The following is a 13655-nucleotide window of genomic DNA, read 5'->3' on the forward strand; positions in this document are numbered from 1 at the left end:
AACGAAGCCAGAGTAAATCCCTGAACTCTGCCAATCGGGCCGCTGCCTCTTGGGATAGGGTCGGAGGTCAGAAGGCTTAACGAAAGCATGTGACTGTATCTTGTCTAGATCTTCTATCATATGGCCGCCCAGCCTACCGCTATATCTACCCCCTGTCCCATCAATACCGGGATCCCCTGCCCCAAAGCTAGGTGCCTCCCCTCTATTGTTCCAGTCCCGGCTCTCCCCAAAACCTATAGCCCTCGGGCTTAACTACTACCACACCAAGCAGGCAGACCAACAGGGAGGGTCTGTCCCGGAGGCAGGGGCTGAGCGAGTGCATGGCTGCTCTTGGGCTGCTGGTGGAACTCCTGTTGTAGCTGCCAGGCCCCACCCCCTGCAGGTGTTCCCAATGGGGTGGGTGGGGAAGGACTCTCACTCCTTCCCAGTGGCAGCAGGCGGCAGCTCACCCGGTGGACTTCTGCTTGGCAGGCAGGCAGGCAGGCAGACCAACAGGAGGGTCTGTCCCAGGCAGGGCTGAGCAGGCTGGCTGCCTTGGGCTGCTGGTGGAACTCCTGTTGTAGCTGCCAGGCCCCACCCCCTGAAAGATCAAGCTTGCAGTCAGGGGGTTCTTAGGAATCTATCATTGATCTGAATTGCAGATGCCCTGCAGCATATTTTAAAAGCTTAGGTTAGCTCACCAAGTGCATCTATCCCTAGAATAAGTGGATCAGGCCAATTTTTTTTGGTTAGATACAGTTGGTTTTCTGTTCTTTCACTTCTATTACTGTAAGTCATGTTGGTTATTTTTAAACAGAAAAGTGGGATATAATGTATCTAAATAAAAGAAATAAACATTTACAATGGGTTTGATCAAGGCAGAACAGCACAAATTCTCCTTCTCAATACAGCATCCTATGTACTATCAAAAGTCATTCACGAGGATCTAAAAACTCTTAGGAACAGTGTGGGTTGCATTGCACAGGGCTTCAGCAAGAACATAAGAACATAAGAACTAGCCTGCTGGATCAGACCAGAGTCCATCTAGTCCAGCACTCTGCTACTCGCAGTGGCCCACCAGGTGCCTTTGGGGATCATCTTTCTTGCTCTCGTGTGAGCAGATTTACCAACAGTGCTAGCTTGGTATGCTGTGAGGTGTTTTTTTGCCACTTTCTCTTTTCTACTTTCACATCACTACTAGCATGCCTCGTCAGTATAACTCAGCCATGGGTTGTGGATGAGTAGCTATATGCTGAGATGCAATTGGATCTTATTGAAATTAATGTTTTATTATTGTTATTGTACTATTTTTCTGTTGGCCATTCTGTGTTCCATTCTAGGTGAGCAGCAGAATAAAATTTCAGTAAAATAGAAATAAAGTGTGATGGCCTAAGTCTAGGATTGGGCTTTTACTCTAGGTTTATTAGTCATGTTGCTTTCAGGTCATCATTTTTATTACGAAGATACAGAAATAAAAATAGTGTGATGTAAGATTAAAGAGTTTTTAAAAATTAAAAATACAAAGGATTACATTACATCAGCGCTGTTTTAAGAACTTGCTGTCTGCTTTTTAGAGTAAGATTTTGAGTTTACTGCGATATTGGGTTAATAGCTTTATTTGCTCATTTATTGGTTTTATTGCTGTTATTGCTGTTTTAGTATACTGTGATATTTAGCATTTTATTGTTTTATTTTAATGTGTTTTAAGCAGCATCTGTAAATAACTGCAGGTCATACAAAGTAACCCCAAAGGGAAACCTTTTTCAGAAGGTTGGACTGAGTGGACCATCACAGCAGATAACTGACTATTGATCTAGGCACCAAAGCTTTAGGAATTGGTGGTCCCAGAGCCAGCTGCAGTTGTGCAGGAACCAACTTCGCAGTGTCCTCAACACAACCTGGTATGCACTACTACTGCAATGGTAGAGACCATCAATCCCAATAATGATAAAAGCCATCTCAAACCTGCTGCATTTGAAATGCTCCCCCAACTTACCAATGGATAGAGCTCCGGATGTGGGCAAAAGTGCCTTATTTGCACAGGAATCCAAAACAGACCCAATGAAATCTAATGATTGCCAGAGCGTCATGACCAATTTTTCATGGTTGATTAATAGACCAAGCTCAGAAAGGGTGGATGGGGTGACTGAGACCTGGTGGGTGATGTTCTCCTGCAAATCACCTACTAGCAACCAATAGTCTAAACAGGGGAAGATATTGCATTCACCAGTAGCCAAATGGGTTACCATCAACAACATGAATTTGGTGAAAACCCTAAGCACTATAGTGAGGCCAAAAAACAGCACAGTGCATTTGTAAAATTAGGGCCTCTGATACTGTGAAAACCTAGTTATGCCTGGTTCTATACTGTGATGTTGGCTAAGTAGTAATCCCCAGGGATCTGGCAGTGGTGTCCTCCTTCTTCAGGGCGTGAAGTATATAATCCGTCTTGGAATTACAAAATTCTCCCCATCAAAAGCACCTAAAACATTAAGTTCTTACCCAGTAAACAGCTACTGTCTTAATAAACAGATGGATGGGTCTTAATAAATAGATTGATGCGTCATCACCATATTGGAAAACAGCTACCACATGTGGACGGATGGACAGTTAATAATCCTAAAATTTATATTTTAAAATATTAGATTTACACTTACTCATACAGATTTTTCATTGGGACAGTTAAAATGACAGCTGCTGTAAGAAGATCATTGCAATGCTTGTGTATTTTATAAATGTGAGGATTTTTGTCTTGACGTGGGCTCAACAGTTCACGCATAGAGCGACAGACTGACCACAGCATATTTTCACAGGTCATCAGAATTGCTGTACAATCTATTCTGTGTAAGACAAAAGAAGAACCCCAGAAGCCTTTTTAAAAAGCGATACAATCCACAATGTGATGTCATTTGCAATAACGCAGGGAAGATTTTTAGTCTAAAACAAACAAAACCTCTTTTTGTTTGCTTGAAACTCAACAACATTCCAAGGCATAATTAATTAAATGAAAGCAATGTGGCATTTATTCCACAGGGTTCCCAGTGGTTCTGTGACCCTCAGCAGTACACTTTATACCATATGTTGGAATATGTGAAATTGGAAAATTAATTTGCTCAGCTTCAGCCTTGCAGTTGATTTCTTTTTCGGTTAAATTAAAACTCTAATACTGACCAGCAGACATACATATTTTGCAATGTTCACTTCTACTGACGAATCAAAGAATAATAGGCGGATTCTGAATGGGCCAAAAACAGCAGTGTGAAAACGGTGTGAAAATAGTGTAAACCCTTTTACACTGTTTTAAACCATTTTACATCATTTTCATACCATTTTCACACCGCTGTTTTTGGCCCATGCAGAATCCGCCATAGATTTGGAAGGGGCCATACAGACCATCTAGTCCAGGGGTCTGCAACCCACGGCTCTCCAGATTGGCCATGCTGGCAGGGGCTGATGGGAATTATACTCCGTGAACATCTGGAGAGCCGCAGGTTGCAGACCCCTGATCTAGTCCAAGTCCCAGTTCAGTGCAGGATCAGCTTCCCTGACAAGTGTTCATTCAGATGCTGCTTGAAGACTGCCAATGAGGGGGAGCTCACCACCTCCCCAGGGAACCAGTTCAACTTCTGAGCTATTCTTACTGTAAACATTTTTACCTCATATCCAGCCAGTACTTTTCACCCATAATTTAAACCTGTTATTGTGAGTTCTATCCTGTACTGCCAACAGGAACTGCTCCCGGCCATCCTCAAAGCGACAGCCTTTCCAATACTTACAGTTACCCCTCAATCTCCTCTTTTCCAGACTAGACATTTTCAAGTCCCTCAGCCTCCACTCATAGGGCTTGTTCTCTAGGCCCTTGATCATCCTCGTTGCTCTCCTCTGCACCCACTGGCATAATGCCCATTGGGCAAGGTGGGCAGCTGCCCAGGGCATCACCTTGTGGGGGGCATCAAAATGCTGGGTTCGTTTTGGGGTATTTTTAGTGGTTTTCCATTTTTGGCCTGCAGGGGGCGCAGATTTTAGGCTAGTGGCACCAAAAGTTCAGCGTGTTATCAGGAGACTGTCCTTATGCTACTCCCCAAGTTTGGGGAGGTTTGGTTCAAGGAGTCCAAAGTTATGGACTCCCAAAGGGGGTGCCCCTATCCCCCATTGTTTCCAATGGGTGCTAATAGGAGATGGGGGCTACAGTTTTGAGGGTCCATAACTTTGGTCCCCCTGAACCAAACTGCACCAAAACTGGGGGGTATCATTAGGGTTACCCTCAAAAGGGTAGCCCCCATCTCCTTAGCAAAGAATGTGGGATGGGGTACCCCCTTTGAGGGTCCATAACTTTGGACTCCCTAAACCAAACTGCACCAAACTGGGGGGGGGGTCCCATTGAACAGTTTCCATATGATACCCTGACATTTTGGTGCTGATACATCCAAAAATGCGCCCCCTTCAGGAACATCCCAGAAATTTGCCCAAGAAACTTTGTTCTGCATTGAGTTTTCTGTATTGCTGTCAATGGGGGTGGCAGGCTGGGGACCATTTCTGAAGGCAGTCTCAAAACTTTCAGGGTCTCATCAGGAGACTGCCCCCCAGGTTTGGTGCAGTTTGGTTCAGGGGGGCCAAAGTTATGGACCCGCAAAACTGTAGCCCCCATCTCCTATTAGCTCCCATTGCAAGCCTTTATTGGCATAGACAACAGTACAACAATAATAAAAACGGATTAAAAAGCATATACAATACAGGAAATAAATGTTAGGTCGAAGGAAATCTACTGGCGTTTAGTAATTTCCAGGAGAAAGTCTGCCGCTATCATACAGAGAGAAGAATCAGGATTGTCCAACAAGTAATGTAATCCAGTGGTGGGATCCAAAATTTTTAGTAACAGGTTCGCTCCCATGGTGGTGGGATTCAAACAGTGGGGTAGCGTCAATGGGGCTGGGCGGGGCACGACAGGGGCGTGGCCGGGCATTCTGGGGGCGGGGCATTAATAATTTCTCTGTTACTGTAAAAAAACTCTTACTGTAAAAAAAAGTTCCTAATTTCCAGCTGGTATCTTTCTGTCCATAATTTAAACTCATTATAGCAAGTCCTATCATCTACTGCCAACAGAAACTTCTCCTCTAATTGACTGCCTGTCAAATACTTAATACTTTCAAATACTTCATTTTGTTTCTAGAAATCAAAAGAAGGATACTTTCCTTAAACAAGGAACTTTACCATATTTCTAAAACATGTTTTTAAAACAGCCCAACAGGGAGAATTATCCCGTTTTCTACCTTCGCTAACCAGCCACATAGGAAACAACAGGACTTTATGATATTTGGACCTAATGGAATTTCAAACGGAAAAGCAGACCCAATTAGTAACCCCCTCTCGGCACACACAAATAATTAGTAACCCACTCTCGGGAACTGGTGAGAACCTGCTGGATCCCACCTCTGGTGTAATCTAATTAAATCGGGGAGATCTGGTAAATGTAAAGGAGTAAAATTCACATGCTTGGGATGCTTGGGGCCTTTTCCCACTTACCTTAAGCCCCACGCTACTCTCCTCAAGTAGCGCGGGGTCCCCCGGCACTCCCCACGACAGGGGCAGCGACAGCGCAGCCGCCCCGACACTGCCGCTATCGCGCCCCCTCAGCGCGCGGCATCCCTGGCGCTCTTGTAAACAGCGCCTTGTTATGACCCTGTGCAGAGTGCGGGGTCATGGGGATGCCCGGGCGCACGCCAGGGATGCTGCGCGCTGAGAGCAGCGCGCGGCATAGGGGGGATCGTGGAGAGTGGGGAAACGCCCATAGATCTGATTTCCTTGAATCTGAGACAGTGTAGTAATTGGTGGGCCAGAGATTCAACTGAGCCATCATTACATGGGCACAATCTTTTAGCCTTTTCTTGCTTATTAAATCTGCCATGTAACAAGGCAGAAGGCATAACATTAAACCTGGCAAGCATTACGGCTCTCCTTTGAGCAGGGTTTATTAAGCAATACAGGTAGTGTGCCAAGTGGCCCCATTCAAATGGGAGAGAAAAATACAGGAGGGAGCATGTTTTCTTGGCTGCGGTGATTAGGGTAGAGAACTCTCTATCCAATAGTTGACCTTTTAATTTTCTATAAGCTTCTGAATAGGACAAAGGGCAAAGTGAATCCACTGACAGTCCAATAGAGGCCATTTTTTCTTCAATTATGGAAAACCAGGGATTGGAATGGGTGTCAAAGAGAAGACGGTGGACCAGGGAATTACAGTCTGAGAGAAAATGAATTTGCAGCCAGAATCTAAAAGCCCTCAGCCAAGCGGCTGATTCCAAGGAGTTTTGACCTAACTCCAGACAAAGGGCTGCATAGGGCACGCAATTTGGGGATTAGCTCCCATTGGAAACGATGCAGGATGGGGCACCCCTTTTGGGAGTCCATAACTTTGGACTCCTTGAACCAAACCTCACCAAACTTGGGGGGTAGCATAAGGACAGTCTCCTGATGATACGCTGAAATTTTAGTGCTGATATGTCTAAAAATGCACACCCTGCATGCACCAATGTCCTGGTGCAAAAAAATGTTGGTTGTGGTGGAGTGGCCACCCATGGGTGGGGGGGGGGCATCCAACTCAGGTTTTGCCCAGGGCTACAGTTTGCCTCGTTACGCCCCTCTCTGCACCTGCTCCATTCTGTTCATATCCTTTCTGAAGTGAGGCCTCCATAATGGCACACAGTACTCCAGGTGTGGCCTGACCAATGTGAAGTACAGCAGGACTATGACATCTTGCAATTTGGATGTTATGCCCCTGCCTTCCGTTATAGCTTAGGGTCTCCTCCCTTGTATGTCATGTTCAAAATGAACCGTTTTAATGAGGTAATTCTCCATAAGAGTAAAGATGGGAAAGTGTGGATAAGAAACAACATGACAAAGTTCATGTTTGGGCAAAATATGAATACCACAGTTTCTCAGAAAGTTCACTATTACACAGTAGAAGAGGTTTTTTGTTTTTTTTGCAGAAGTCTGCAAGATTAACCTAGTTTACACACATGCTTAATCCTGCTTTGGATTTTAACCAGATGGTTTTCAGTTCAGGCACAGAACAAAGATAAAATTAATAATGGAGTACTAGTAAATCATTACCTTATTTGAGATGTTCTTTTGTAACTGGGCTGGGCTTGAAAATATCTGCAAGTCAAGAATGCCAAAGATTCCTCTAGCACTTCTGTTAAAATCTCCTGGGCTAACACAGGGGGTAGAACAGTCCATAGATCATGATGAAGAGAACAGCAGAAGTAATGCCACATCTGGACAGAGAATGAGCATCTTTCCCCCTGGCAAAACCACCAAATGTTAAACAACAGAAACACATCTCTGAAACATCAGCTTGGATTCCGTGAAACTAATCTATTCAGGCTGAAAGGAAATTGCTAAAGAATTTGAGATGCTTAACTACCAGAACAGAATCCCTATATGACACAAAACATATTTCTCACACACACACACACACACACACACACACACACACACACACACACACACACACACACACACACACACACACACACACACACACACACACACACACACACACACACACACACACACACACACACACACACACACACACACACACACACACACAGTCTGTTTCAGTTATCCACTGATGTTTTTTTAATTCAAACCACAAACAACTGAACTATCATAAACTTGTCTCCCCATTCCTTTAATATTTCACTTCAAAAACAATAATTTTTGCAGTACATACATTCAGTGTGAAAATTTAACTTTGCCAGAAAGGGTAGATATAAAAAGAAAAAAATAAATGAAGGGTGATCACCTATGAGGCAATTTCTACCAAAGCAAGTCCCTGTTGTGTCTTCTTAGTACCATCAGTTCATAACTTAGTTCACATACATAGCAGCTAAGGTTTTACCCCAGTGATGGCGAACCTTTTCGAGACTGAGTGGCCAAATTGCAACGCAAAACCCACTTATTTATTGCAAAGTGCCAACACAGCAATTTAACCTGAATACTGAGGTTTTACTTTAGAAAAATGGTTGGCTCCGAGGCGTGTGTTACTCAGGAGTAAGCTTGGTGGTAGTTGGTGGCTTTGCTTTGAAGCAACCATGCAACTCTTCCAATGGGTGAATCATGGCCCTAGCAGGTTTTACTGAGAAGCAAGCCCCATTGCCAGCAACCGAGCTTACTCCCAGGTAAAGGATCGCGCTTTAGTTCTTCGCATGAAAATCAGTGGGGTTTAACAGCGCTTAACAGGGTTACATACAATGCTTCCCCAAAACTAGGTCTTAGATTTAATGCTAATAATCGAGCCCAGCGGCCCAGGCCAGCCTAGATGTGGGGGGGGGGGGGCAACTCTGTTTGCGCGTGCCCACAGAGAGGGCTCTGAGTGCCACCTCTGGCACCCGTGCCATAGGTTCACCACCATGTTTTACCCAATCTTCACTTGCATAACAAATATTCCCCTATCTCAAGGTTCCTGGTTAGACTTTCATTAGCAGCCAAAATCATTTCTGTGCAGCTAACCCATCTCTAAATGCTCCATCTTCCCTATTGAATAGTCTGAGCCAATAATTTCCAGTAAAGGAATTAATAATCATTTTTGTATGTAAAGTTTTGCATAATGTTACTCATGAAGTAGGGAATAGCAGTGGCAAACAGCCAGATGGTATTCATAAAAGTTTAGAAGAATTTGCATGATACTGCAACCTTGCTAAAGCCAACCAGGTCTCAATCTGGTCAGTACCTGTATAGGAAATCATCTAGGTTCCTTTACACCTTGAATTCCATGGAAGAATTTAGTAAATGAATAAAATGTATATCATAATAAACCTTGCTTTGGGCAACAGATCGGTAGTAACTAGAAACTAGATGAGATTGTCCTGTTTACTACAGCTGAAAGAACAGTGAAAGTGTTTGTAGTGCATCCAACACTTCTTGCTGGATATGTAAATGTCTATTCATTGTTAGGATTCTTTAAAAATATACTGATATCTCTTTATTAGGTTCGAACAATACCAGATGTAAATACAATAACAATGTAAGCTCTGTGCAATTTATCGTCTTGGTAGATTTTTTCATCCAAATATACTCTGAGACCAGAGATTATAATAATTTCCTGTCTAATGTGTAACATAATATACAGTTCTGTTATTATGGGTCACTAGAATGAAGTAAAAGTATCAAAAAATAACCTTATTGATACATATCTCTACACATTATGTTTCTAAGATTATTTTCGTATCAAATAATTGTATGTGGACACTATTAATGTTTCGTATTTTAATGTATATTGATTTTATGATATGCTAATAAAATGGTTAACTATTGTAAATTTTCAGCAACTGTAGTAAAATTATATGAAGGCACTGTGTGTAAATCACCTGCTCCAGCAAACATTTTGAAAAAATCTGTTTTAATTCATATAATTCCGAACAATTTAAGCATTTTGAAACAAGCTCATTTGTAACAAGTTTTTAAGTGTCCTTCAATGTGTATAAATACTCTGTATGTCCTATCTGCTATGTATTCTACATTTAATTTACTGTATTTTAAGTCATTTGTAAGATTTGTTTATAAATTATCGGAAGCTCCGCATATCAGTCCACATACCAGTCAATATATATTACTTTTCCTTATTATTAACAATATTTCACATTGCATTATCTCAAAGTATAAGCTTGGCCATAAATAATGTGATCAGTTTAAAAGTACTCATGGGAGATTTGATTTTTTTCCCCATTTCCTATTTGTTGCTACTTGTAAGTATTCACACAGATAAACATCTGCTATTTTTGCAAGCTTCATACAATAAGACAGATGTTAGCTTTCATCTAAATTATATGTAAGGAAACAGTTGGGCAATATTATATAAACTACTCAGTATAGTCTGCAAACTGTCAAGTTTATTTTTTGGCAATTAGAATGCAGGTTTTACAGCAGATGCTTCGAAAAGCTTGATTCTAAGATATAGACTGGAGGGCCACTTGGGCGGCAAAGAAAGTATTCATTCAGCTGGTGAGACATTGAAGTTCTTATATTCTATCATGTGCTGGTGCAGCTGACGCACTCCCAACTGCAGATATTAAATTGCTTCCCCATACTCTCTGTTTTAGAGCGCAACTTGTAAGTATCACACCAGCAGTGACATTTACTGTGAGCTCCTGCTTATCTAGGATTTTGACCATGGTTCCAAGATAGTTTCACGTTTCCATTCCATATACAATGCTGCAAGACTTGTACAGTTCCCAGTTTTCCCAGCTAGCCAATTAGATACTACCCTGGGCTAGTTGAACAAGCTCCAAGATAGAACTGAATGTTTAAAGACATGACATACTCAGGCTACATGTGGTTAAACCAGTTCCCCAGATCTCAGAAGTATGTTTTATTTCTGAATAAAAGCCAGAGGTACACTTCATTCTTACACATGCAAAAACATTTTAGAGGATAAAATAATATGAATTACTGTCTTGAGAGAAAACATTCCAGGGCTAGATTTAGGCGGGGGGGGGGGGTGTAGGCTCAGGGCTCCTGTCCTCTGCCTACCACCATGGCCCTTACTTGTATGTCCAATCCCCCATCAGACTCTCTGAGACATGAGCTTGTAGACTGTGTATACACAGTATATATGTTTTTCTTAAATTTTCCTTTATTATGTAGTTGATACTCTTCTGAGGAAATAAGAGGATAGAGGCCTGCACAATGCATACACATTCTGCCACATGTATTTTGAAAATAAACTGTCCAGCGTGTGGCAGGCACCAGTGGAAGAAAAGGGGAGAGAGAATTTTGAGGTCTTAGAAAATGTTTTAATCAAAATATGAGGAAGCTTGAGAATGGCTGAGTAGTCTTAAAGCTGCTACTGGGTTCTCTTAATACTGGACTGTTTTATTTGTGGAACCCCCTCTCTACCAACGTTCCACTACTACAACTTTGCTCAAATCAGTAGAGGCTTCTGCAGGTGCCAGCCTGCAAGTGGGCAAAATCATCAACTGCCTTGAACAGGTGCCTTCTCCACTGTGGCTTCTGCCTTATGGAATGGCCTACCTAAAGAGGTTCAGGAAGGCTCCCACCTTCCTGGCCTCCCACAAACACTGCAAAACTGAACCATTCGAGAGGGGTTTTCTGTGCAGGTAATAGCTTTGCAATGAACAAAATGATTTTACCAACTTGCTTGGATAAATGATTGTGGACTATGGCCTATACTGCTGAATTTAGCTTACTGAAAGTAGGATCCTAATTATGTATTTTCTGTTTAATATATTATGTGCTTAATATGTCATAGCTATGCTATGCTTCAGGTTTTTTTCCAGTTGTGCCAGACTTCTAAAATCCTAATGCATTGGTTATTGAATGTCCCATTTTTGTGAATGTACTGACTCACTATGCTTAATACGCCTTGACTCCCTGTGAGAAAGATGGATTATAAACAACAAAAGTAAATAAATTAGCAATTGCTGAAATACTGAAGCCGTAACAGTAGCGCTGAAGCTGTGTTTCAAATTATGCAGAAAGCAGAAAAGAATAAGACATAGTGTGTAAAATAAAGGATTAAAAAGTTAACGTCACACCTCATAAAAAGCTTTGCAGTCATCCCAATAGTGACTCTCAGCATCCTGTAAAATGCTTGTAGCACAAACTCTGATGCAGTAGTTTTTAACTTGAAATTGCAGAACACTGATCAATTCCTGATATCGCTGGAGAGGCACCAGGAATAAAGGTCTGTTTAAATGGAATGATAAAAAAAGAGAAAAATTTAAGGTCAATGTAGTAGGAGGTATCAATCTATAGTTCTACAAATGGTTTGGATTATTTAGTATCAATCATTCATTTCCTCTTAGTTCTTGAATTCAAACCAGCATTCACTTCAAAATCTGGTTTTTGTTACAGAGGCTCTTTGAAAATCTACATCTGCTGTTCTACAAATAGGCGTTGTACTTCTGCTATAAGCAAACAGAACTGTCAATCCACTATTTGGGGGTGGGGGGGAAACCCACTCCTGTCATCTCAGATCACTGTTCTGCTGCTGCTAAAATGCTAAGTGCAATTCTAAATGCTGATTTCTAAACAACGTGATATGTAGTTTAATCTTAGCTGAGAACTGGTAAGCAAGAAGCAAACTGCAATTTGTTTAACAATCCACTGTGGGTGTCACAACAAATTGCAGTTAGTTGTAAACAAGGAAGACTTCAATATTAATAATGTGCATCACTGGAAAGAGTGAGAGCCCAAGCATTGCCAGGCTTGTTGTCAACACTATTCATGACACCTGAACACAGCCACTGAGTCTGAGATAGCCAGTTCAAGTGAAATACAAAAGTTGAAAACTATGCAACAGGTTAAGAAAGACTTTACAACAAAGAGAAAATTCAAGATGGAAAGGAATAAATTGCACTTTTCTTTGACGTTCTGTTGTATATTTAAGCAATCCGTTCTACTGCTCAATGAAATAATTTCCCATACCCACACTTTATCATGCAATGGAATAGAGAAGACTCACTTCCTGCTTTGCTTTTTCATTAAATCATCATACATCTTAAAATGCTGATAGACATGCACTGCTGTGGAGAGGACAGCATACAAGTTCTGGAGTGAAGCTCTGGAAGGGACGTCTTTACTTCTCTCCTCCAACCTTTCTAGGACAGCTGTTGCTACTTTGCAGGAAGCCTCCACAAAGTTGGCTCTCATTTCCTGAAGAGATTCATCTCTGCATGCCAGAGCCAATGGAAGCAATGTGTCAAGTTCTTCCAGGATATCTGAACAAAACTAAGGGGGGGGGGGGTTATGGAATCCAGTTTGTTTGGTAACAATGTTTAATTTATGCATAGCACAACAAATAATGTACTTGTCACAGAACGACAGCATTTTAAACTTTTATACCCATTACATTTTGACACTGAAAGGTAAAGGTACAATGCAAAAACTCCCAGAAAATATAACTAGGACATAATATTTGCTAGAAAAGTAATTTTTAAAAACTGGGAAGCAGACTGGAGAGTAGCAAATATTACACCATTTTAAAAGGGTCTAGAGGAAAACCAGAAAACTACAAGCCAGTTAGTCTATGTCTCTCCCAGGCAAATCAGTAGAAACTATATTAATTCTATTTATTTGATTGCTTGAGCATTATTGATATCACAAGTACTTCAAAGTTTGCATTCTATAAATCCTCAAATTTCAGAACTTTTGATACATACCTTTAAAATTTGTTTTGGTTGCTCTTTCTCATTAAGAGCTCCCCAAGATTTCTTCATGCACTGTACATTTACAAGATTTATCACATAACCAAAAGGTGAAGACTGTTCTTCCTGTTCATGTTGAAGAATTTTAGTGGAAACATTGTCAACTGTACTTGTTATACAGTATGCCACTGATGAGGAAAGATCTTTAAATGCATTTCTCCAGTCAAAAGCTAAGATGGCAGACTGAAATATATAAGCATAACAAAAACTGAATTGAACTGCCATGTGAATGATCTCCAAAGTACACAGATAATCTGGAGGAGGTCTTCAAGTATTCAGAGCGCAATCTACTTGGAACATCTCTTACACAAGCTCCAGTGAAATGACTGGAAGAATGAAATAACATCAATTATAATAAACAGTGTTCTTGCATAATTACCATTGTTGTGCCATTTTCAGAGAATACTGACCCTCAAGAGAGATTTTAAACTGATGTCCCCCAGTGATGAA

The 13655-nt window shown here is 41.4% G+C and overlaps 1 protein-coding gene across 3 annotated transcripts in view; it reads right to left on the reverse strand.

The window, feature by feature from the left end:
* The window catches only part of KIAA0825 (KIAA0825 ortholog), a 251024-nt gene that overhangs the window by 170240 nt on the left and 67129 nt on the right, over positions 1-13655 (reverse strand). For all 3 annotated transcript variants that reach the window (XM_048503736.1, XM_048503735.1, XM_048503737.1), the window contains 5 exons: positions 13161-13388; positions 12464-12729; positions 11535-11685; positions 7087-7277; positions 2637-2819 (listed from right to left, as the gene is read on the reverse strand). In XM_048503736.1, coding sequence (XP_048359693.1) covers positions 2637-2819; positions 7087-7277; positions 11535-11685; positions 12464-12729; positions 13161-13388 — 1019 coding nt within the window. The remainder of the gene's footprint in view (positions 1-2636; positions 2820-7086; positions 7278-11534; positions 11686-12463; positions 12730-13160; positions 13389-13655) is intronic.

Source organism: Sphaerodactylus townsendi, linkage group LG07 (genome assembly GCF_021028975.2).
Source record: "Sphaerodactylus townsendi isolate TG3544 linkage group LG07, MPM_Stown_v2.3, whole genome shotgun sequence".
NCBI classification, from domain to species: Eukaryota; Metazoa; Chordata; class Lepidosauria; order Squamata; family Sphaerodactylidae; genus Sphaerodactylus; species Sphaerodactylus townsendi.